The sequence below is a fragment of the Amaranthus tricolor genome, chromosome 4, assembly GCF_026212465.1.
Source record: "Amaranthus tricolor cultivar Red isolate AtriRed21 chromosome 4, ASM2621246v1, whole genome shotgun sequence".
NCBI lineage: Eukaryota > Viridiplantae > Streptophyta > Magnoliopsida > Caryophyllales > Amaranthaceae > Amaranthus > Amaranthus tricolor.
In genome coordinates, this window is record NC_080050.1 from 26,875,138 (window position 1) to 26,899,542 (window position 24,405).

At 33.8% G+C, this 24,405-nt stretch overlaps 3 protein-coding genes across 3 annotated transcripts; 2 read left to right on the forward strand and 1 right to left on the reverse strand.

Annotated features, from left to right (window-relative positions):
• Positions 1-367: 367 nt before the first annotated feature.
• Positions 368-2,186, reverse strand: LOC130810906 (uncharacterized). The gene is made up of 5 exons (XM_057677030.1): positions 1,973-2,186; positions 1,655-1,886; positions 889-1,591; positions 719-822; positions 368-488 (listed from the first exon to the last, which is right to left on the reverse strand). The coding sequence occupies exons 1-5, from the start codon at positions 2,184-2,186 to the stop codon at positions 368-370; spliced, it is 1,374 nt and encodes a 457-aa protein (XP_057533013.1).
• Positions 2,187-8,922: 6,736 nt separating this feature from the next.
• On the forward strand, positions 8,923-11,810 carry LOC130810907 (G-type lectin S-receptor-like serine/threonine-protein kinase SD1-1). The gene is given in 4 exon segments (XM_057677031.1): positions 8,923-9,067; positions 9,900-9,910; positions 10,295-10,465; positions 11,531-11,810. Coding segments are annotated over 4 exon segments (588 nt in total). The 3' UTR covers positions 11,792-11,810.
• Positions 11,811-19,634: 7,824 nt separating this feature from the next.
• Positions 19,635-24,399, forward strand: LOC130811234 (uncharacterized). The gene is made up of 5 exons (XM_057677450.1): positions 19,635-19,945; positions 20,742-21,137; positions 21,633-22,926; positions 23,043-23,189; positions 23,744-24,399. Exons 2-5 carry the CDS (start codon positions 21,084-21,086, stop codon positions 24,244-24,246), a joined length of 1,998 nt encoding a protein of 665 aa, XP_057533433.1. The 5' UTR covers positions 19,635-19,945; positions 20,742-21,083; the 3' UTR covers positions 24,247-24,399.
• Positions 24,400-24,405: the final 6 nt, after the last annotated feature.

Here is a 24,405-nt window from a genome sequence, read left to right on the forward strand (position 1 = left end):
TAAAAGGTTCTTTCTTTCACCTTCCTATTTTACAGTCTTGCAACCCTGTTCTGGTAGGCTGACATTTTTAGAGCAACTTCTTCTCGTACTTTCTCAATGAGTTCAAGGTCCAGTAGCCTTGACTCTTGATTTTCATTTTCTTCATAGCACTGGGTACGCAGGGTTGGTACACCAATTTCAACAGAAAGTAGAGCCTCTGTGCCATATACTAGCCTGAATGGAGTCTGTCCTGAGCTTCTTTGGGAGTAGTTCTGAGTGACCATACTACATCATATAGGACCTCAGACCATCTACCCTTTGCCTCATCAAGTTTTTTCTTCAACCCATTCAGGATCTATATAGTGGCTGCTTCAGCTTCGCCATTGCACTAAGGATTACAGACTGATGAATATACAACCTTAATCTTAAAGCCACTAAGGTACTCTTTCAGGGTGTTACAATCAAATTGATTTCCATTGTCCATTGTCAGAACAATGGGTAACTCAAACCTGGTAATGATATGTTACCATATGAATTTTTCAATTTTCTGGAAGTAATTGTAGTAAGAGGTTCTGCTTCTACCCACTTGGTAAAATAATCCACACCCATAATAAGGAATTTGATCCTTCCTGGGGCCACAGGGAATGGTCCTAAGAGGTTCAAACGCCACTGGGCGAAAAGAATTGGGTTGTGAATGTATTTCAGCTCATTAGAAGGTGTGTTGATGCTAGGAGCAAACCTCTGATATTTTTCACATTTTTCCACCACGTTCCTTGCATCCGAGAGGGTGTTAGGCCAATAGTATCCTGCTCTGAATGCTCTGTGGGCTAGAGATTTGGCGCCCTGGTGGTGACCACAAACTCCTTCATGGATTTCCCTCAGGATATACTCTGCGTCTTATGGAGTAACACACTTCAACAGTGGACCACTCTTGGCCACTTTATATAGTTCATTATTGATGATGGTGAACTGTGGCGCCAGATTTTTGATCTTCTTGGCTCTGATAGGGTCTACTAGGAGTTCACCTTCTTCTATGTATTTCAGCATTTTCTCCATCCATGGGGGAAGATTCAGCCTGTTAATTGCGAATATTGAAGTTGCATCTTCGTGAATGACACTTTGATGTTTCACTTCCACCAGGACAGATCTTTTCATGTTATGTTGGTCGGCACTCCCTAATTTAGATAGTGCATCAGCCTGTTCATTTTGTGACCTGGTGAGCCTCTCTACTTCAAAGCCTTCAAAAATTGCAACTAGGCCTTTAACCTTGGCTAAATATTTTTGCAATGAAGGCTCTTTGGCTACTCCCCCAGGATCTGATTTACTACCAACTAAGAATCCATCCTTAGCCGTACGTATTTTGCTTCCAAGGCTCTGTAGAGCAATAGCTGCTTCATACTCAGCTTCATTATTCGTAGCCCTGAATTGAAATTTTAGAGCGTATTCTATAGTTTTCCCTTCAGGAGAGATCAAAACAACTCCAGCCCCTGCTCCTACATTCCTAGAAGAGCCATCTGTGAGCAGCTGCCATGCAGGAGCATCTTTTTTCAGTTCAGGGTTATGTGTGCATTCTGCAAATATATCTGCTAAGGCTTGCCCTTTGATAGCAGTCCTAGCTTGATACTTTATCCCGTATCCGTTCAGTTCGATAGCCCATTAGGCCAGTCTTCCGGACCTTTCTATCTTGTCCAGGGATTTCTCTAGTGGTAGATCGATAAGCACAATTATTTGGTGGGCATCAAAATATGGTTTGAGTTTCCGAGTAGCCACCACAACAGCATAAGTTGTTTTCTCAATCAAGGAATATCTGGTTTTAGCATCTAGCAGGATTCTGCTCACAAAATATATGGGTTGTTGTACATTTCCCTCTTCTCTAACTATTGCAGCACTTATAGTGGTTTGACTAGCTGGACCATACAGGTACAGAGTTTCACCTGTGATGAGCCTTGCCAGGGTGGGCAGGCTATGGAGGTGACTTTTTAATTCCTAGAACGCCTTCTTTTGCTCTTTTCCCAGAAGAAGTTCTTATTTCCTTTAAGTACTTTGAAAAACTGTAAAGATTGTTCCGCGGACTTGGCTATGAATCTGGAGAGCGCTGCCATCCTCCCAGTAAATCTCATTACATCTTTCTTGGATTTGGGTTCTACCAGATCCAGGACAGCTTGTACCTTGGCAGGGTTTGCATTTATACTTCTTTGAGACACCATTAATCCTAAGAACCAGACCTGATTCCAAATACGCATTTCTTGGGATTCAGCCTCATACTGCGCTTCCTCATGTTCTCAAAAGTCTCTTTGAGATCAAGGATAAGATTTTCTTCCTTCTTGCTTCTGACGATTGAATCGTCCACGTACTCTTCCAAATTCCTTCCCCTCTGGCTGGCAAATATCTGGTCCATTAGCCGCTGGTATGTTGCACCTACATTTTTAAGCCAAATGGCATCATTTTATAGTTGTAGACTCCCGCTGTGCAAATGAATGCAGTTTTTTCCTTATCAGAGGGGTCCATGAAGATCTGATGGTACCCTGAGAAAGCATCCATACAACAGAGCAAAGCATGTCCTGCAGTAAAATCCACTAGCTGGTTAATTCTAGGTAAAGGATAGAAATCTTTAGAACATGCCTTGTTCAGGTTAGTGAAGTCAATGCACATCCTCCACCCTCCTGTTGCCTTTGATACCAGCACAACATTGGCCAGCCATTCAGGGTACTGGCGGGTTCAATGAACCCTGCCTCCAGAAGTTTCTGTACTTTCTCTTCAGCCGCTTTTTCTTTTTCAGGGGCCATGCTCCTCTTTTTCTGTTTTACTGGCTTTGACCCTTCAATCACATTTAGTTTATGGGTGATGGTGGCAGGGTCAATGCCAGGCATATCTACTGCAGACCATGCAAAGAGGTATGCATTTTCCTTTATCAGATCTGTTAATTCAACCTTGATTATTGGTGATAAGGTCTTTCCAACCTTGATCATTTTAATCTGTCCCTTCAATGAGGGGTATTTCTTCGAGCTCTGTCTCCTCAGGCTCTAAAGTCCTGGGAAGTATTTTATTTTCTGCCTCATTATCATACAAGGGTCTAGGGTCTATCTCTGCTGCCCCCCTTTCTCTGAGAGTTAGGACCGTGCCTGAATCCCTCACTGCTTCTTCTATACACACGCTCTTATTTTCTCCTCCTTTCCTTCTTCTTCTCTTCTGTGTCTCTGTTTGAGGGTCCTGATAGCTTTAATCATACTACAGGTTCTAGCCATCAACTGACAGCCTCTGGCTCTCCCCACCTTTCCATTTTCTCGTATAAACAAGAGTGTTTGATGGAAAGAGGAAGGGATGCCTGTGATGTCCCCCAAGAACTTCCTGCCCAGGATGCAATTTTACCTTGTTGGGGCGTCAATGATGTAGAACTCTTGTGGGCAAGTAACTGTGATTCCTTTCTTGTCCTGAATGGTTACGAGCAAGGTGACTTTCCCTTCAGATCTCATTGATTCCCCTGAGAAACCGACTATAGGAGTTGTTACTCTCACCAAGTGTTGTCCTCTAGCATCCATACTGTCCCAACAGCTTTGTATATCACATTCACTTCTGCCCCTGTGTCTATCAAAACTCTATAGACAGGCTACTCTGCTATTTCTACTACCATGACTAAGGGATCAAAGTGGGGATAAGAGACTCCCTTACAATCTTCCCTTGTAAAAGTCATGTTAGGACAATCCGGTGCTTCAGCTTCTTTATGGACTTCGAAAATCCTGGTTGTGGGTTGAGTTACAGGCCTCAAATGTGCTTCTCCATCTGTCATGCCTCTGAATTTTTCAAAGATCACGAAGATTGGGGCTTTCTTTTGCCTCTTGGCTTCTCCTTCGTCCTGGCTTGGACCTGGATTCCTCTTATTTTCAGCTTCAGTTTTACGTTTTTGCTCGTCGTTCCACTTCACAAAAATTTTGAAATAACCCCTCTGGATTAAGTCCTCTAGATTATTTTTCAGGGTCCTGCGGGATTTAGTGGAGTGTCCTGGATTTCCATGGAAGTCACAGAACTGGTTCGAGTTGTTTTCTAACCTGCGAGACGGTGGGGGCCTTTCCCATAACTTGGAGTTCTGATGAAGATGGAAGATTTGTGCCCTAGGGGCATTTAGGGGCGTGAATTGAGCAAAGGTTCGGAGTGCAGGTCTCGTGGCCTCATCCTTGTGGTTTCTCCTTTCATCAGTGCCTTTTCCCTTTCTCATCCTATCCTAATCGTTCTGGGAACGAACAGGGTATGATTCTCTATTGTGACTGTTGTTGTTGTTATTGCTATGACTTTTCTTCTCATGCCTCTCTCCTCTAAGACTAGCAGTAATATATCTAAAATTTTCAAAGGCAGTGAACCTCTCCGCTCTTTGCCTAACGTCGTTCATACTATGGATGTTGATCCACCCATCATCTTCCTTGAACCTTCTGTTGTCTGATTTGTCATCACTCAATCCTGACCTGCAGGCTAGGAGAATGATGGAATTTTCAGGTTTGGTGACTGTCAAACATTCCGTGCTGAATATTGCTATGTATTCATTAAGGGAATCTTCTTTTCTTTGCCTACATTTCATCATTTCAATGGATTGCTATGGTTGCCTAACAAACGACGCATACTGACTCATAAATTTCGTTGCCAAGTCATCAAAATTGGGGATAGAACCTTCAGGGAGGCACTGAAACCAAGTTTGCGCCAGCCCTGTCATGGTTAGGGCAAAATTCTTGCACCAGGAAGCATCACTGTGAGCTCCAAGAGACATATGTCCTTGATAGGCGTTGAGATGTTCTGTGGGGTTTGTGCTCCCATCATATCTGACGTATCCAGGTAGTTTTACCCGGTCAACAGGCACGCTCACTATTTCAGAAGAAAATGGTGAAGTGCTTGGCATTCTGATCTTTTGGGCAGGAGAGGATGTTACTGTTTTTTTGCCCTTCTCCTGCCTGATCAACTCTATCTGCAAATCTTCCCTTCCCACATGAACTGCCTTCTCTTCATTGTTCTTTCTCTGCCTGACCTGGCCTTTAGTGAATTTTCTCTCATGTTTGATCGCTTCTTTTTCTTCCTTAATTTCATGTCCCTCAGACTAAGAGGTTTGAGTGTGGCATGGCATCCTGATTCTTTGTTCAAGGTCTTCTTTGATAACTTCTTTCTGTGGGCCCAACCTTTCCCTGACGTTAGATCTTTTGGGCCCTAGTCTATTCTGCATTCCTCTCTTCCACCTTGAGGATGCAGCTGATTCCCCTGGTATGTAGCCTTTCAGGCTACTTTGGGCTTCTTGTCTTGGGACTGAATTGATTTTTGTATGGCTTCTATTCTGAGCATGAGAATCAGTAATATGTTGTCGAGAACCCAATCTTTGTTTTGCGGAGACAATCCTGGGTCTTAGTCTGTCTTTCACACTGCAAGTTTTGTGCCTTGCTTTTCTATGTTTAGTAGCGTAGGGTCGTTTCTCTGTCTTATCCTCCTCGTAAGGAGGGTAAAGAATACGGATACTCACAATAACATGCTTTGGTGGTGGAGTTGCTTCTTGCAACAATGATTGCTTGCGTGAGTCCATGTGCAAGTGTTGCTATTTCTTCGGATGTCGGTCCTCCACTAGGAGGAGTGGCAAATCCTAGCCTAGTGGGGGGTGCCTTCGCCACAAAGGGTGTTGCTTCATCATCTTCTGACTCTTCAGCACCCATAACAGCAAGTGGGTTATGAGTGGAGATTTGGTTCCAGTTTTACTCATGATAGGGGTTTGGGACACTAATGAAACGTGGTTCCTAGCTTTGTTGAGGATTTGAGGTTCCCCCAACTTCAGTTCATCGGCGCTCTCCAGACTTGGATCGAAGATTTTGCTTTTGGTTGTTCATTTTCAAGGAAAGTTTGTGATTGGTTTGAGAGTTAAGTGAAACGTAGCTAGAAAGAACTCGACCCTCCTTCAAGTGCCAAATTGTTCCTGTTGGAGTAAGAACAATCAACACTCTCAACGAGGATAAAGAGAATGTCTTTTAAAGTTCACAGTGGATATGAACTATTGGGGAGGCTTGAGTAGCGTCCTAGCTGTTTCACCGTATCTTCCTACACAAGCTTGCGAACGAGGGTCGAAGAGGGGTCCTCCGACGGTCCTCCTCCAATGATTAAGTCAGTAAAGGTACTGAGAAGATTTCCTTTAAAGCTCAAGAGAATATTTTGTACGGATTTCAGTATAAAAAAGATATGTTACCCTTGGCGATGCATGGCATCGTGTATTTATAGTAGTGGGCCTTAAAAAAGGATCCCAAAACCCTAATGGTAGTTTTGACTTTTACCTTGAATGGAATCTTTTTAGGGATCGGTGGAGAGAGAAATAGAATATCTCGTAAGCCTATGTGGCATTTGGCGATTTGCTGATCTTTGTACCATCGTCCCCACGTCATTATATCCGTTGCTATCATTCTGCAAGATTAACCATCCTGCAGGTATTTATGTTCTTCTATCATTTTGCATGATTAACTATCTTGCAAGTATTTGTGCTTCTTTATCATTCTGCAGGGTAAACCATCCTGCAGGTATTTGTGCTTCTTTATTGTTCTGCAGGGTAAACCATCCTGCAGGTATTCGTGTTCCTCTTTCAGGGTCTTAGGATTAGGGGTCATGTGCTCCAGCACATACAAGTTCCTATATTTTTCAATCTTTATTTTTATAATATTTTTTAATACTTATGATCCCCACTTTTTACGCCATTAAATTTATCATTCAATAAAATAATATATTCATCATCTTAGAATTTTATTTTTCTTAATTTTATGTAAATATTTTTTGTAAGAACAACTTTAAGGTATGGAGGAAATATATATAAAAGCATTTTATAAATAATATTAACTTTTGACAACCTAACTATTGTAGGAAAAGTGAGATCTCAAACCCATGATGAAGATATAGATTAAGTTAGGACAACAACTTCTCATTGGACAACAAGTTAGGACAAGAAAGATTTGGGTTTATTTACAAGGTCAGTTATCTTGATGTTTATATTGTTTTTTTTCACATTTTCTTTCTTTGCCACTATCATTAAGAAAAGTAGTGTTTTGATAAAAAAAAAAATATATATTTAATTTTTAAAAGTTTTAACTTCAAAATATAGTTTTATATAAAAACTTCAAAACAAATGAGCCAAATTTGATATTTAATTGCTATGCGTAGGGTATATTAAATGATGGACAAGAAATAGCGGTAAAGAGGCTTTCAAAGCGGTCAAAGGTAAAAACTCTTACCCCGAAACTAACATAAGATTATCTACTTCTTTATAATTAAGTGTTACTACTTCGTCCTTTGAATTTGCATTTAAGAGAAATTGAGTGGTTTTGATAAAAATGAGATATTTGGTAATAAATAAAAAGATAAAATAAATTGTGTAGATGAAATTAAAAGAGAACTAATAATATGAACAAGATTAAAAAAATGTGGTGGATTATTATACAAAAGTGTCCCTTATTTCATTGGGGCCAATTAGATTTGTGATTCTTTTTTGTTTTTGAATTACAATAAATTATAATAAAATATCACTAATAAGAGTAAGATTACGTACATCCGACTTCACAAACCCATTCTAAATAGAATTCACTTAATAGTGTAGGAGTATAATGTAATATAATGTATATATAATGAACGTATTATTACTTTAAAAATGTGATACTTATATATTTTATTTACCATATTCTTACTAGTCCGAGCTGTATCTCTTAAAATTTTCATTACATAAAATTAAGAGTGTATTCTTATTAACAAAAAATAATAAAAATTAAGATAGTGTATGTACAAGATATACACCTAAGACCTACTAAAAGATGACATTGCATAACTTAATCAAATATCTATTTTAATACATACTTATAGTAAATAATTAATTCCCATTAATAAAGCATATATAAAATTGTTTATTACAGCAAAACAATAAGGTAAAGTATAATTTCAATAATACGCCGCTACAAGATTTTATAATAAACCTCTTGAATCTAAAACAATCGTAATATTTTAACACAAAATAATGAACATTTATCAATGAATCACACAAACAAAAATAATAACTATAAATTAAGTACTTTATAATTTCCTTAATTATTAATAATCTAAATTAATGCACAAACAATTTAGTCCTCGTAAAATCAAATGTTTTTAGAAGACAAACATTGTATACCTTTCTATAAAATTTTATTCTTTTACATAAATATTAAAACCCATGAGATGCGCTACCCTTTACCAAATAAATTGGATTGTAAATAATAATACCTTGGTAAGTACCCATGTGATACACAATGCAATAATGATAATTTTTTCTCAATAATACATATAAAAATTAAATAAAAAATATTGGCGTATTAATTGTTTTTAATTTTAAAGAATCATACAACATGGGTAAAATAGAACTAATTTAAATTAGTAATTATACCATATTTAATAAGGATACACAATATGATAATTATTATAATGATGACATTGCCATGATGTTTTAAAAGGAAAATTTTTCATTACAAAGTAGCACATATGCATTTTTTGAAAACAAAAAGATGATATCATTGTCTTTTGTTTAGTTAATTTTTAATTTTAACAACAATAATAAGAACAATGTTAAAGTCTTTAATTCCAAAAGATTAGCGTTGACTATATGAATTAATATATCAATTCAATTGGTCGCCCACATATATTCTTCTTCTCTATTCATTATGATTTTTTACCATCTCAGTTTGTAAGTCTTGGTCATTCACATTGCATTTCACTCTTGTCCTCCAAGTCTTCTTTAGTCTTTCTCGCCCCGTTTTTAAGTTTTATGAGTTCTAACTTTCTATCTTTCTAACCAGTTTGCTAATACATCATTTTTACACATGTCTAAACCAACTTAAACGATTCTCTTTTATCTTTTCCTCAATATTTGCAAATCTCAAACTCTTTTATATTTTCGTTTCGAATTCTATCCCTCAAAGTATGCCACTCATCTATCGAAACATTCACATTTCTGCCACTCATCCATCGAAGCATTCACATTTCTGTCACTCCCATCTTTCTAGTATAATTCTTTCTAAAAGTTTACTTGAAGTATGTTCTTACTACTCTGAAATATGGACCCAAGGTATTTAAAATATTCAACTAGAGCGATTTCTTTCTCTTCTAGTGTTATAGTACCTCTAGTTATCTCATTTGTGCTAAAATTACATTTTATTTATGTTGTCGTGCTCCGACTTAAGTTTTTGATTGATATTTTGTTTAACATAATCACAGTTTATGTGTATAGAAATTAATACTGAAAATATTTTTTTATTTTTATGGATATTATATTGTGACTTATTTTATTATTTCATATATTATATATGAAGTGATTTTAATTATAGCAAGTCATTAATCATTCATCAATCAATCAGTGTAAATTTGTCTCTGCCACAAAAAATAATCAATGGAACAATTATCTATCAATCAATGCAAATTTTCCTTAGTCAGTGGCAACAATTTCTTAAAATTGCAAATTTATACTGCAAACTTAATTGACAATCATCTTTCAATTTGTAACCAATAAAAAACAGACAAAACTCAATCTCTGCCTATAAACTATTAGCCAGTAAAAAATACAGATGACAAAATACTGTGAAACTGCCATCTGTTTATATGATTTTAGGGCATGAGCATCTAAAACCATAATGTCGGTCCACCATTAATTCAAACTGGATTTCTAGTTATTAGAAAACAAAAAGAAATGCCATTAGACCTAAAATTTTGCAATGTATAGGTCTTTTGTGATTGATAACTCTTATTTTGATAACAATAACGTGTTTTGTTTAGGGTAAATATTTTTGATAAAAATATTTTTCTCACTTTAGTTTTTTAGTTAGATAAAATTTAAAAATTAAAACTATTTTTTAAGAAAAATATTTTTCGCCAATTTAAATATTTTCTCTGTATACTGACAGTTAATGAAAAGGTAAAAATATTAGTTATAAATTACAAATTTGCAATCTTTTTTCATTGAATTTTCAATCAATTAAATTTTTTGGCAAAACCAAAAGCAAACAACTAGATTGGCCTAAGAGATTTAATATTATCAAAGGAATAGCACTCGGACTTCTCTATCTTCACCATGATTCAAGGCTAAAGATTATACATTGAGATCTCAAAACAAGCAACATCTTACTTGATCAAAACTTAAATCCTAAGATTTCAGATTTTAGATTAGTTAGAATTTTTGGAGGAAATAAAGCTGATCATGAAAATACCAATAGGATCGTTGGAACATAGTAAGAACATTTTTATAACTTTTACTTATAATTTCTTTAATTTTTATCTATGTTGTTTATTCGATTATCAGTACTGTCATTTTTCGAGTAGTGGTTACATGGCTCCAGAATACGCTGTTGATGGAGACTTCTCAATAAAATCTAATGTCTTTAGCTTTGGAGTCATGGTGCTAGAAATAGTAACTGGGATGAAGAACAGAGAATTTAGGGTCCTTTACCATGGCCTTAATCTTCTAGGACATGTAAGATTTTTCTATATTATTATTTCTTTTTAAAACTCGTATTTTCATTATTTTTGTATTACAAAGAGTTATTACAACTAGACTATATATACACGAATGAAATGCTAAGACTAAGACAATTTTAGACGGATGAAAACTTGATTGAGAATTTCTTGTGTAAGCTTAGCAAACCATTGCCTTAAAGCTTATTTTAAACCATATAGAGACTTGATAAGTTTAAAAACTTTGTTTCTTTCAACACGATAACCTTGAGGAAGTTGTATATAAGCCTCTTCATGTAAATCTCCATGTAAAAAAGCATTATTTACATCGAATTGAGTTAAAGACCATCCTTCACTGATGGCAACAACAAGTATACAATTTATAGTGGTACAATACTACAATTATTTAATCATTGGTGAAAAAGTCTCATCATAGTCCACACCCCATATCTTTGGTTGTAGACATTTTTTACTAACCTAATCTTGTATAACAGCTTTATATTTTTATTTCGAACATCCATTTAGACCCTATTGCTTTCTTAGTCCATTGCCTCTTTCCTAGTGGATTCAGGATAGCTTGTTTAAAACTTTTTAGATTCTTTATGAATGTCTTGGTTAATAGAAGATCATGCTAGATATATACTTGCATTTGGATCACTCTTTAGTAGGGGCGGGGCAAAGATTTTGAATGCCTTATTTATTTTTGCGATGTCTTTTAAAATAGAGCCCTTTATTATATAAAAAGATAAAAAAAATTTATAAAAATAATTCAAGACAAAATGTATTGTAACATTATATTACTTCAAATATAAAAAAGGTTTACAATCAAATCACTTACAACCGAACCTGAATAGCACCATTTAATATTTGAGGCCCCTTATTTCGGGAGGCCCTAGGCAGGCAACTATCCGGGATACGGGATACCCCTAGAACTGGCAATGCTCTACTAGTTTTTGGTGTAATTAATAGTGGTTAATTAATTAATATACTCCTCGTGATATTAGTCTGTCTTTTTTCTCACCCTCCTCTAACCCTGTCTTGAACGGAACTCATTGGGATGATGATGATTTATATGTAACAACAGGCATGGAGGCTATATAATACATGATGATCCTTGGAGTTGTTGGATTCAATGATAAAGGAATCAGCCATTGTTCCTCAAGTGATGAAAGCAATTCACATAGGCCTTTTGTGTGTACAAAGATGTTGTGAAAACCGGCCAAATATGTCGATGGTGGTATTAATGTTGGAAAATATGACCTCTTTGCCTCATCGCCTACATCATCTACTTTACTTGATAAATCAATTAACGAAACTAGCATTACATGACATCTATCCACGGTAGATGATGCGATCTGGAGACATGCATGTTAAATATATAATTAATGTAATTTTTCTAGCAATTAAAAAATATTTGAGTTTAATATAGTAAAAATATGGTATTGTAAAAATGATTTGTAAATTTTGAAAATGTATAATCATATCTTGAATTTATAGTAAAAGAGGATTAGGCAAATATTTGTTTTTGTTACTTGTTGCCTTATGCTAAGGTAGACAACCATCATCACATTGTTATGGTCCATTGTAAGGTATTATAAGTGTTGTTTCATATCATGTAAATAATTGGTGTGGGTTTATATGCAAATGGACTTTCTTATCTACCAGGCTAGTCTTTTAGATGAACTATCGTGTTTGTTCTATAACAATAGTATCCAAGCCACCCACAAATAACATTTCTTTTTATATCATAAGTTTTCCTATGAGCGAGATAGACTTGGTATGATGATGATGGTATCACAAATTTTGAACAAAAATAACAATTTTATCACCATTTTAATATTCTAATACAATGTTTATTATAGTCCTCATATATCTTCCATTAACTTCATTTTAACATTTTTATATTTCTTATGGTCCCATATGTTTCCCACTAACTTTATAAAAATATTTTTTTTATTAGTTGTTGTCTCTATATTTTTTCGACTAACCTTATTTTAATATTCGTTAATGTTTATGTTTCCCACTTTTTCTCCATTAAATTTATTATTCTATAAAATAATTTATATTTTTTATTTATAAGATTCTATTTTTCATTATTTTCATGTACATTTATTGTGATAACTAATAAGAAACGGAGGGAGTTAGAAAAAAAGAATTTTTTTTTCAACTAATGGTTAACGGGAGACGGGGAGAGTAATAAATGAAAGATTATTGGAAAGATGATGTGAATTACAAAATTAAATGGTCCAATTGGCATTTACCAAAATTCACGTGATCATAAACGTTTGATTACAATGACTTTAAATTGGCAGCGTGTACTGCTACGTACCATCCACAGACCAAATTTGAAATCCTCTCATTTAGTTGCCCTTATATGTACTTGATTTTATTAAAATTCATTCTCAGCTATTTAATTTGGCTTATATAATTTAAAATTCTTTTATGCCATATTTAGAAACCATGATTTTATTTGAAAATTTGAAATTGGCTCAAATTTATTATTTGGCAAAAACAAAAATTTTCAAATTTAAATTTGGATTAAATTCCACCATTGTTTTTAAAGTAGTTAAAGTTATAAATTTGAGAATGACTACCCAAACCTTGTCATTCTAAAATTTTTTATTTATGATTTCATAATTGAAATCCATAATTTGAAATTATTTATAATTTCATAATTGAAATCTATAATTTGAAATGAAATACTTGTTTCCAAACACTACATTATATAATTTATCATTAAAGATGATCATGACTCATCAACACGTCAAATACAATAACTTTGAATTAACTCCGCAATGTTTATCACACATGACACAATTACTTCATTTTTTTTTGGATTCATCACTTTATAATTTTTCTCTATACGTGTTTATAATTTTTTTGGAGTCATAAAATCAGGATACCTTAATCAGTCTCTCTTTGGTTCCTTAGTCATAAAACCAGAATTCCCTGAAATTGTTGATCCCAAAAAAATTTATGACTAAGGAACCCATTGGAGATTGATTAAGAAATTAAGATCTCAGAAAGGATACCCGACAATCCTAAATCCAGAATATAAAAGTGACCAGTGGGAAAGCCCTGATTTTATGACTAAGGAGCCCAGCTGAGTCAAGGGGAAGCCCTGATTTTATGACTAAGGAACCCAAGGGAGACTGATCAAGAAATCAGGATCTCAGGAAGGATACTTCGCAATCCTAAATCTAGTATGAAAACATCATCTTAAAAGAAGCCAGTAAGCAAAATCAAGTGAAGATTTCAAATGGCAAGAACCTAACACTTATCATCCAACAGATTGACACCCGGCAAGTTGGGTAAATTTATAACATTGCAATTTATTAATGCTTTTAATTATAATTATGAGAATGATTGGATAGCAATACATATAATAGAGTTGTAGACTATAGATTCATCTACTATAGCTCTGGAGTCTGGGGGGCAATTGTTTGTGAATAAAATATAATCCCACTTTGATATGGGCCAAACCCACAACTAAAATAAGTCCACTAAGAGTCTCTATATATATACCTCTTAGGAGGTAAGTTAAGGAGGTTGGGAAAAAATTGGTATTTGCTTACAACTTGGACAAAAAACTTTATCTCTCTAAAAATACTACTATACATCATAATAGCTTCAAAGACGTCACGTCAAGATAAAGTCCTAAGTAGTAATCCATCTTGCTAGCACCGTGCACTCGGAAGGACCACCCTGGGGTTGTTGGTGTTTATTTTCAGGTAGTCAATGGTTCCGATCAACCACCGTTTGACCACCACATCCACCCGAAGGTACTCATTATTTGATTGTTTCCGATTTTAACCGAAACAAGTTTATAGGGTTTTGAATATGTTCAAGTGTAGAGAGAAAAGAACAAGAAGAAATCGGAATTCCTTAGGCATGAAAAGTATATTGCAATCACATCATCCCAAATAACTTCTAAAAAATATAAGTTTACATTTAATGATACATACTTACTTAAGAACGTACATATCATCCTCGAAAAAGATTTTTGTTCACGAAAAATATGTGTTTGTATAGGTCTTCTCAAACAAACACCTATATATAGTGCTCAAACGAGCAAATGCCGTAATCATTGACAGAAGTTATAGAAAGTTTCTGCCTCGTGAAAATCAAAATGCACAAACAAGCACGAAATTGCTCGAACGAGCATCAGCTCGATTTAAGCTTACTTCGCTTGATTTCGTTCTTGCTTTGTATCTGTAAAGCACTTGGATATTAGCCTTTAATATTTGTTTTGTCCCACTATGTTTATAGTACTAAAGATATGTCCAATTTCCTTCAAATCTTTTAATAGAATGATTAACATATAACCTAATGTGTGACTTCGTTTACTATTGTTAGTTGTTCTTTTAATGAATTATGTATCTAAGCATGATCCCCTCCAATGTAGGCCTATGCGATATTAGGTTTTTAAAAAAAGACAATTAGTGTGGAATGATGGGTCAAGAAGCCTCATGCCACTTTTATTTTTTACATTTACATGTGAGATTGAAAATGCTCCAAAATTTCATAATACAAAATTTGGTTTAATTTATGTATCTATACGTTGAGTCACTATGTGGCCAAACTTTGCCAAGCTCATAAAATTTGAATCAATTTATTAGATTTGTATAAAAGAAAAACTTCTTTAAGAAAATCTTGTTAAATGAAGTAACAAATATTGCGTATTTAAATTAACATTAATAACTTTATAAAATTGACAAATAATTTTTAAGATTAAATAGTCAAATATATGCATTGAAATGAAAATCCCTCAAAATTGAAGTATATAATTGATATAAATAATCCATTCGTTCTTTTTTATTCTTCTCGGTCATTTGAAATATTGTTAATTTTTAAAATTGTACTTTGACTATGAATTATTTTAAAATATGAAAATACATATTAGTGGTATATTTTCAAAAATTAACTTTTTATAAATTTTAAAATTGCACTTAAAGTTTTGAGTTTTAAACTGTGAGATCCGTAAAAAAAAATGAAATAACAAAAGAGAATAAATATATTACAGAATAAAGGGATTGGAGTCACAACTCATCTCCTCTTTTTAGCAACTAAACTTTTATTTGCTACAATATTTTTTTTTATCGTTCTAGTGTCATATATTGATTGGCTCCCATCTAAAATGAAGTTTGGAGGTGAAATACAAACAATCGTGCTCTTGTTGTACACTTGTTTGTGATAATACATAGATTGTTTCCAATTGACCATTAGTAGTAATAAATATAATCATCAACTTTATATAAATAAGACGCACATGACTCACGTAATATAATGAGTCTTTTTATAATATAGTCTATTAATATAATTCTAAATAAATATTTATAAATCTTTAGCCCTACCAAAAAAAAAGACATTAAACGAATATATACTAAATTTAAATCTTATTATAAAGTATATTTTTCATTGAACTATCCTATTTTTTTTTATGTCAACCTACTAATTTTGTTTATTCTTCACAATTACTGATTTTTGTTAGTAAAGCAAACCGACTCATTCTTGTTTTTATGTACTTCTATTATTATTGGGGACTCGGCTTTTAGTTAGAAAATAAAATAAATTTAGACCATACAAAAAACAGTAGCTAAATATCTACTAGTATGAATGTGTAGGCAGACTCTAAAGAAAAGGATAATCTGGCCTTTTCGACTGTCTAATGAATCATGACCTTACCTTACTGACAACAATGTGATATTACACACTTATTAAAATATAATGGAGATAATTAAATTGTAACATTCGAATTTTCTCCCATTCTTTACAGTTTTGGTTTCGTTAAGGGGTCGGAAATTCAGGGGTGTTACATAAATTATATAGAAAACATTAATATTATGTTTGAATAATAAATTAGAAGAGAAAAGAAAGAAAGGAAAGGGGAAAAGAGAGAGAGGAGTAAACTAAGGAGTAAGGAGAGATAGTGCACCTTGTTTGTCTAGAAGAAAAAGAAGAAAATTGAGTGTTTTCCTCCATTCTTTTTACTTTAGAAAAGATTGTATTCTTAATAAATTTGTCCGTTTTTTCCAAATCCCTCCCCGCCCTTATTTTTACACAAATAAGGATCCTCCGTCCTTTCAAATCCTTCTCTTTCCTTTCTCTCTATTTCTCTCTATCCAAACACACTGTAAAAATAAGAGAAAAGAACAAGAAATGTGTGAATAAAAATTTAAAAAAATGATAAGATTATTATTCAAAGTAGAAATACAGCAATGAAAAATGTTGCAATCTTAAGGGACAGAGGAGAGTAGCTAAAGTTAAAAGTGTTCAAAGCAAATTATCCAACCTTGTAACCAAATCTGGTTTGACCTGACTTAAAATAAATTTAAATTTATATAAAAATCAATGTGAAGACAAAATCTGATTTTTAATCGATCTGAAGCAATTGACCTAAAACCGATCCGAAAACTCAAATAAACACTTCTAGCTTGCTAGAGTGGTATAAAATCTTGGATTATTCAATTGCAAAAAAGTCTTCCGAAATTGAAAAGGCCACATCCTTTTGTTAATCAATGTGAGAAGATCTGAAAAATCTTATGAGAATAAGATGGTCCAATTGCACATGCAAATCCCAAAACGACCTCTAATATTCAATAATTTGGATTATTAACCTCCACAAAAATCAGAAATTCAAATTGAATACAATCACTAAATTGAGAGCAGATTAGGTGAATATTTTTGTTTTCATATGAACCACTTGAAAATGATGATAAGCTTGTATGAATGATAGGAAGGTGTCATTATCAATTATGCCAATCCAACCTAAAAGATGCCACAACGAAACTGTATGTTTCAGAAGATGCTTTTCCTAATAGGAAAACGTCTTTGTAAATAACGGTTATTTGTAAGGTTAACAAATCACCATTATGTGGTAGGATATGATAGGGTAAGGGTTTTATTATTTATCTTTTTTGATTTTGTTTATTTTATTATTATTATCTTTGTCTTTTTACGATGATTTACAAATCTCGATTATTGATTGGGAATTTTTATTTACACTGAAATGACCATGTGATGCCCTTCAATTGCCTCAATAGTACATCTTTTGCGTACGACATTTCTCTTTGCACGCAAATAGTATGTAATAGTATGTAAGTACGACCGTGCTGTTTTAAAAAAGTAGGTCATGTCGTGTTGTGTTGTCATGTATCGAAAGTTTTTAAATTGTGTTGTGTTGTTTCGTTCATCAAATCATATTAATTATTAACTATATAGTGGCTATTTAGCAAAGAAATTCAGGAAATCACTATTTCATCTATTAATTAAATTTTGTCACAATTTCGCCTCAATTAGTGACGAATTAAGTTATCATTGTTTCGTCGCTAATTTTGATGTGATTTTGGTTCATCATTAATTTGTCGCCAAAATTTAAGGTAAAATGAGATTCATCCTTCTCTCTTCTTCTATTCCAAATCAATATTTTATTATTGTGGAAGTTAGTTTAATATAGTATTGATGCATTTTCTTGTATGAGCATCATGTTAATTTCACATGGATGATGGTGAGTAATGGTTAGCGACCAGCTACTGACAAATGATGAAAAATTTATAAAAAAAAAAAACTGCAAAATAAGCAAATCAATGATGAATTCAAAAGCTCATCTCTAACTTCTATTAGTATTCTATAATGTTTGAAAATCAAGGATTCCTTTGTTTTCTATCAACCCTACACCTTCATGTAATTTAGGTTAGGCTTGTGGCATTTTCTTTTTTATTTAGGGTTGGAAAAATGTGAAGAATGATTCTTATGTAGGAGTAGAGATTAATTATGAGTTCGATTCTCATTACTTACTGGCTACAACTACATAAATGATAAATTTTTTCTCTCTTTTGTCTATAACAGCTTATCCCTATTAAAAATTTGCATTGGTGAAGTCAAAGCTACTATTAATCTATATAAAAATTGCATTTTCTTCAACACAATTAAAATTTTTTTCATTTTATTTCGAGGATAAAATTCATTTAAAAGTTCTTAATTATTTGATTACTCTTCTAAAGATCATGGAAATGTTTTATACCAACTTTCTAGTTTCTACTTTAAATTCTTAATTTTAACCTGTAATGAATAATGTCTTATTTAAATTGATCGTAATTTTGTGAAATTTTACTTTTATTAAAAATAAACTTTTGTTTTTGTTAGATTGAACTTTTATTGATTCAACTAACTTATAATCTCATTGTTTTATAATTTTCAGTACGGACTTTTAAAATTGAATTTATTTTTTCAATTATGTTCATGTTCTTAAGATAAACTTTTAATCGATAATTGAATTTTGCCTAAGTTGAAGCAAGTGTCACTATTTTTAAATAAGCTTGTGAATTCGAGTCTCACACAATATTTCACATTCTATATCAATAACAATTCTTTATTTCATAACAAAAATACTTAAAAATATTTCTATAATGTTGAATATATGAACATCTCAACAAATAAACAGTGTTAATATTCAACTAATATATCAACAATAATTATAAATTAGATTTTATAGCTTATAATTTAAAAGTTTATTAGCTATATCATCTTATTCAAGTATTAGAGTATTTGTACTATATATATGACCCATATTTAAGACACATGGTACTATCCCTGTAAAATTATACTCCCTCTGTTATTTTTTGTTTGTTCATTTTAAATTTGTCTACTTTAGCGAGAAAAATTCAAATTAGACTTTTGAATATATAATTGAAGATAAAATATATTCGTGTGAAATCTTGTTAGATTTGTCTTGATGTAAAGTATTTAATATATAATTTTTATAATTTTTTATGATGCGTATTTAGAAATATTAAGGCTTAAAATTTGCTAAAAAATGCGTGTAAAAGGTCAAGTGGACAAATAAAAAAGAGCAGAGGGGGTATTTTACTTCCTTCGTTCCAAAATACTTGTAATTTTTGAGTTTTCATGCAGTCTAATGTATCAATTTAACTCTTGCACTTATATAAAAAAATTTAAAAATTTGATATTAATGATTTTTGTTTTGGGACGAATCAAACAAAATCCCACTTGACTATGTTTTAAGTCATAAATTATAAAATAATCAAATTAAAAGATAATAAATAAACAGTGTCTTTTTTCAATGTCGCAACTAATTGAAAACGGATGAAATACATAATTTAAATTTAAAGTAGTATTGGACTCATACTGGATGTATGATCATCCTTAATCATAGTATAGATTCCTCATAATCCATGGAATAATGTAGATAGTACGCGTAGAAAACGTGTATCTTACACATTCATACATTCGCTAATAGTTTCTAGAACAAATGATCCTACAAATTGCGCATCCATCCGATCTGACCATCCATCCTCCTTTAACCTTAACCAACCTACCCAATAAAATCCATCCACTCTCTATTTCACAAGTACTTTCCTTCCTATATTACACTTGGACTTAAACCATCTTCCTCAGTTTTCACGAATAACACTTCTCTTTCTATCACTCTTTCCTTTTTTTCATCGCCGCTCCACCGTACTGTTCTTCACTTTCAAAGGTAAAATGAAAAAAATACATACATATCTTTCCTTAATTCATTACTATTCATTAATAGTAGTTTTATGTATGAAATTGTTGATGGGTAGATGCACTTAATTTACCCCTTTTTTGGGTACTTTTTGATGTCTTTTTCCCGACAATTTATCCTTGCGGATTGTTAATTGGTTTGCAGGCATGATGGGTTGAATTTTGTACTCAAAAAATTTGCTACTTTATTTGGTTGTCGGATGCTTTTTCAGTGCTTTTAATCTTATTGAATTTTCTGGGTAAAATATTGTACCAAAATCTGAACTTACATCTTAATTTTGTGAGTTAGGTAATATGGGATTTCTGTGAATTTTAATGGTTTCTTTTTTGATTTCTAAATTGTGCTTTTTTCAGTGCAATCTAATTTCTTCTCTTATAAATTGTACTTCTGTTTATGCTGCTCCTTGTGTTGATTGAGACCTCAGATTTCTTAGATTTTTAATGGGTTTGTTTTTGATTTCTAAATCATGCTTTTGTCAGTGCTATTAATTTTGTTCTGTCACAAAATTACACCAAACTCTGAACTATTGCACCAAACTCTGAACTCAAATTTTAATTTTGTGTAGTGAGTATTATGTGATTTGTTTAATTTTAATGGGCTTTCATCTTTATTGCATATTCTTGATAAGGGTATGGTCGCGGTCTTCTGTTCTTCACTAGATTTTGACTATCAATAACTTTGATGAGCAGGATTTACCGGGTACGATGATGATATGTTTTATTCTGTTCTGATTTCTTAATTGTGCCTTTTGGACTTTTTGATGCAGTGGGGAACCTTCAGAAGATAGCTTGAATTGGCATATCATCACTCTGGCCAAGATTATAGTGATCTCTCCTCAGTGGAGGGTGTGTTGTGCTCAGATTGTTCCATCAGTCTGCTTTTCATTTGTTTGCAAAACATTGGTTTGGCGCCTACCTATTGATTATGGCTAATATTCAATCAAACTAAGCTTTATTCTATTGAGTCATTGGAAATGTAATCTGAAAAGCTTCAATTGTTTGTAAGTCACTTGGAGTACAGCAAAGGGAAACATCCAACACAAAGTTTTTTCTTCATTTATCTTTCTTTCCAACATCTTCCGGTCTCAATCTGATACTATTCATCAATCATGGCATTATTGAATTTCTTCTCCAAACTAGTTGGAAAGAAAAAGAAGGCAAAGGTAATTAACTACTCTATTTTTACTCTTACTCTTTCTATTAGCATCATATTTGTTTGAAATAGAGTATTACATGTTCTATTAACCCAATGCCATTGATTTAGATTAACAACATTACAATGGTTAGTGATAACAAAGCGTTTGCATCTGATTGACCTTGGCATCAAACATCACATGTAACTTCACATAAATAAGAAGTGAACATGGCTAGTGCGTCTATATTAGTCAGTGTCCTGAGAGACGCCTCTCGGGCCAGCCGATTAAAGCTTAATGTCTATTTGGTGTCAAGTAATTTACTCTACATTTTCCTTTATAGGCCGGCTCAATTAGAGAATGATCTCTTAAAGAGACCGTCTCTCACAAGAATTTGTGTTTAAATATAGTGTTTTACAATCCGTAACCCAAGAACTAGAAATCTTTGAACTTGTGTATTGTTTGCAAATAATAATGTTGCTGATAGGATTTGTGATATATCCTTTTATGCTGATCTGTCTGCAGGTTGCAATTGTTTCTTCACCTGATTGTCCGAACAATGGGATCAGAACTCTGCAAGTGAAGCTGGAACACCCAGTGAAACCCTCTGAAAATGATGAGCTGAACGTAACGACATCTTTCAGTGTTGCGGTGCCATTTGATACACCCACGATTTCAAGGTGCAAGGTGAAGTTGATGAACCCTGAAAACCCTGTTGAGAATGAGCCTGTAGAGCTCGATTATGAAGGCGAAGATGAGCATGATGACAAGTCACCAATAAGCAGGGAAAACTCTGATTTTAACCTGCAAGCTCAAGACATAGTTTCAAGTAATCCGTCGTTTCAAAACGATGATCTCGACAATAAGACAGCTGACAAAGATGCAGATGATGAAGACATAGATATGATGCAGAGTGGCCATGTTAGTGACCCCGGCTTGGCTAGAAAAGAGCAGTGGGCATCACCGAGCCTTACACGTTCTTGCTCAAACCTCGAATCAAGGGAAGTTCTGAATAAGATTGCTGATCAATTGCCACCTTCTAAAACACAATCATTTGAAGAATTACAAGACTTGGCTGATAGAGTAAAAGGTGATGTTTTGATGGGTTCTCCTTGCAGTCAGTCATCTGTTTTGTCTCACAGAAGTGCTGATAAAGTAATGCTGAAAAAGCATTCTTCAAGCCAAATCCTTCCTTCTAGAAGCAAGAGATTGTGGTGGAAACTATTCCTTTGGAGTCATAGAAACTTGCCAAAACCGGCAAGTGCTCCAAAAACAAGAGTTTCCCTTCTTGCTTCGGTTAATCAGCAAGGTGGGTATTCATCGGATACACTCGAACCAGGTCGAGGTAAACCGCTCAGCAAAGTGGAATCAGCAGGGTCATTCTCTGAACTCTGTAGTAACAAGAGCAGTCATAAAGCCAATGCATTCAAGGATGGTTTTTCGGGATTATGGCCTCAGAATCAGTGGATTGCTTTCACAGGAGAGTCATCATCTTCGCCTTTAAAGAGAGTAGATGACTGGGTGAATGACCTTGGATATCAGCCTTCAACAATGGCAATTGAACAAGAGAATGACGATGAGCAAATCGTCTTTCCAGCTTCTCCTGAGGTTGATGAATCAGTGGCGAAAGCTCGAGTTCATTCCTCGAAACATAACAGAATTAATTTGTCAGAGGAACTCCTGCATGCCAATAGCATGATTCAGTCCCTGAATTCTTCTTCAACTGTGGCTCATATTTCAGGAATGGGGTTAAAAGCCATCCCAATGATCTCACATTTTTCGAGTCTTCGATCCATCAACTTATCAAACAATTCAATAGGTATAAACTCCGTACCCTAATCTTTTTATAATAGACAATGAATAACAAGCATAAGTTAAAAGGATGCAATTATGTGACAATGTTAATTTTTTTCGTTATGGTCGGGTATTTTGCAGTTCAAATAACTCCTGGATCACTTCCAAAGGGTCTGCATGTCCTCGACTTATCTAAGAACAAGATCGCTTCCATTGAAGGACTAAGGGAGTTAACCCGATTGAGGGTACTGTATCTGAACTACAATAGGATATCGCGGATTGGCCATGGTAATCTTCAATCTTTCACTCTGACTTATGGAATTGATAAATACATAAATGGTAGACCTTACATGACTAACCGTAGTACATGATCAAACTTGAATCATAAGTAGAATCACATCAGGGGTGTTTGGTTCATGGCTTTTTGCTTAGCTTTTTTATTGGCTTTTGGGTTATTGATTAATCAAATAGCTTAAGAAAGTGTTTGGTAAATGGCTTTTAAGCCAAAATAAAAAACTACTGCAATTAGTTTTTTTCGTTGGCTTTTGGCTTATTAATAATACCTAAATTTACCAAACATCTCCATAAACGGTTGTCTTTTATAGCTAGCTTAAAGGCCAATAAAAAGGGCCAACATATCCAACTGGTTAAACAAGTCAACTAAAAAAGCCAACAGCCAATTGCCAAACGCCCCATCATCCGAACTAAAAATGAGTGAATGTACGAGTAAACGATATGGACGTGAAAATTGACATGAACGACCATAATCATCTTCCACAGCTACACACTTGGTTATCATATGAAATTTTTGATTTTCTAAATTTGGGTAATACAATTTCCAGGTTTATCGAGCTGCACCCTGCTGAAGGAGTTGTATTTATCGGGCAACAAAATAAGCGAAGTCGAGGGATTACACAGACTGTTAAAGCTTACAGTTCTAGACCTTAGCTTCAATAAAATAACCACAACCAAGGCTCTAGGACAGCTTGTTGCCAACTACAATTCATTAGTGGCGCTTAATATATTAGGGAATCCCATTCACAGCAACCTAAGCAGTGAACAGCTTAGGAGAGCAGTTTGCGGGCTTCTGCCAAAGCTAGCATACTTAAACAAGCAAGTCGTGAATCAGCAGAAAGCCCGTGAGGTTTCTTCTGATATTGTCGCCAAAACTGCATCTCGAAGCAGCAATTGGAATTCTTGTAAGCGATCAGTAAAAAGATCAAGTGCAAGTGGAGGTTTGTCAAGTTCTTCAAGGAGCGGTGCAAGTGTTTCGCAGAGAGGCAGGAGCAAGTTGAAAAGGCGGGTGAATCAGAAGTCGAGATTGAAGACAACGGAAAGCAGTTAAATGAACTACTAAGCAAAACAAATTATCTTTTTGGAATTCTTGTTTGATGTTTGTTTTATTTTATTTATTGTTTTATTTCTTCAATAAAAGCTTCCTTTGTTTGTAAGGATTTAAGATCAAATAAAATAAGACGTTTTAAGGTGTGTTTGCAAATTACTT

Bases quoted from the DNA above. Each gene is read 5' to 3' on its own strand.
- LOC130810906 (XM_057677030.1), bottom strand. From the start codon at position 2,186: ATGGTGTCTCAAAGAAGTATAAATGCAAACCCTGCCAAGGTACAAGCT. The intron at 1,592-1,654 runs GTCCGGAAGACT...GTATCAAGCTAG, and splicing joins TCCCTGGACAAGATAGAAAG to GACTGCTATCAAAGGGCAAG. The intron at 823-888 runs GTTACTCCATAA...GGTCACCACCAG, and splicing joins GTGGTCCACTGTTGAAGTGT to GGCGCCAAATCTCTAGCCCA.
- LOC130811234 (XM_057677450.1), top strand. From the start codon at position 21,084: ATGGCATTATTGAATTTCTTCTCCAAACTAGTTGGAAAGAAAAAGAAG. The intron at 21,138-21,632 runs GTAATTAACTAC...ATCTGTCTGCAG, and splicing joins GAAAGAAAAAGAAGGCAAAG to GTTGCAATTGTTTCTTCACC. The intron at 23,190-23,743 runs GTAATCTTCAAT...TACAATTTCCAG, and splicing joins GATATCGCGGATTGGCCATG to GTTTATCGAGCTGCACCCTG.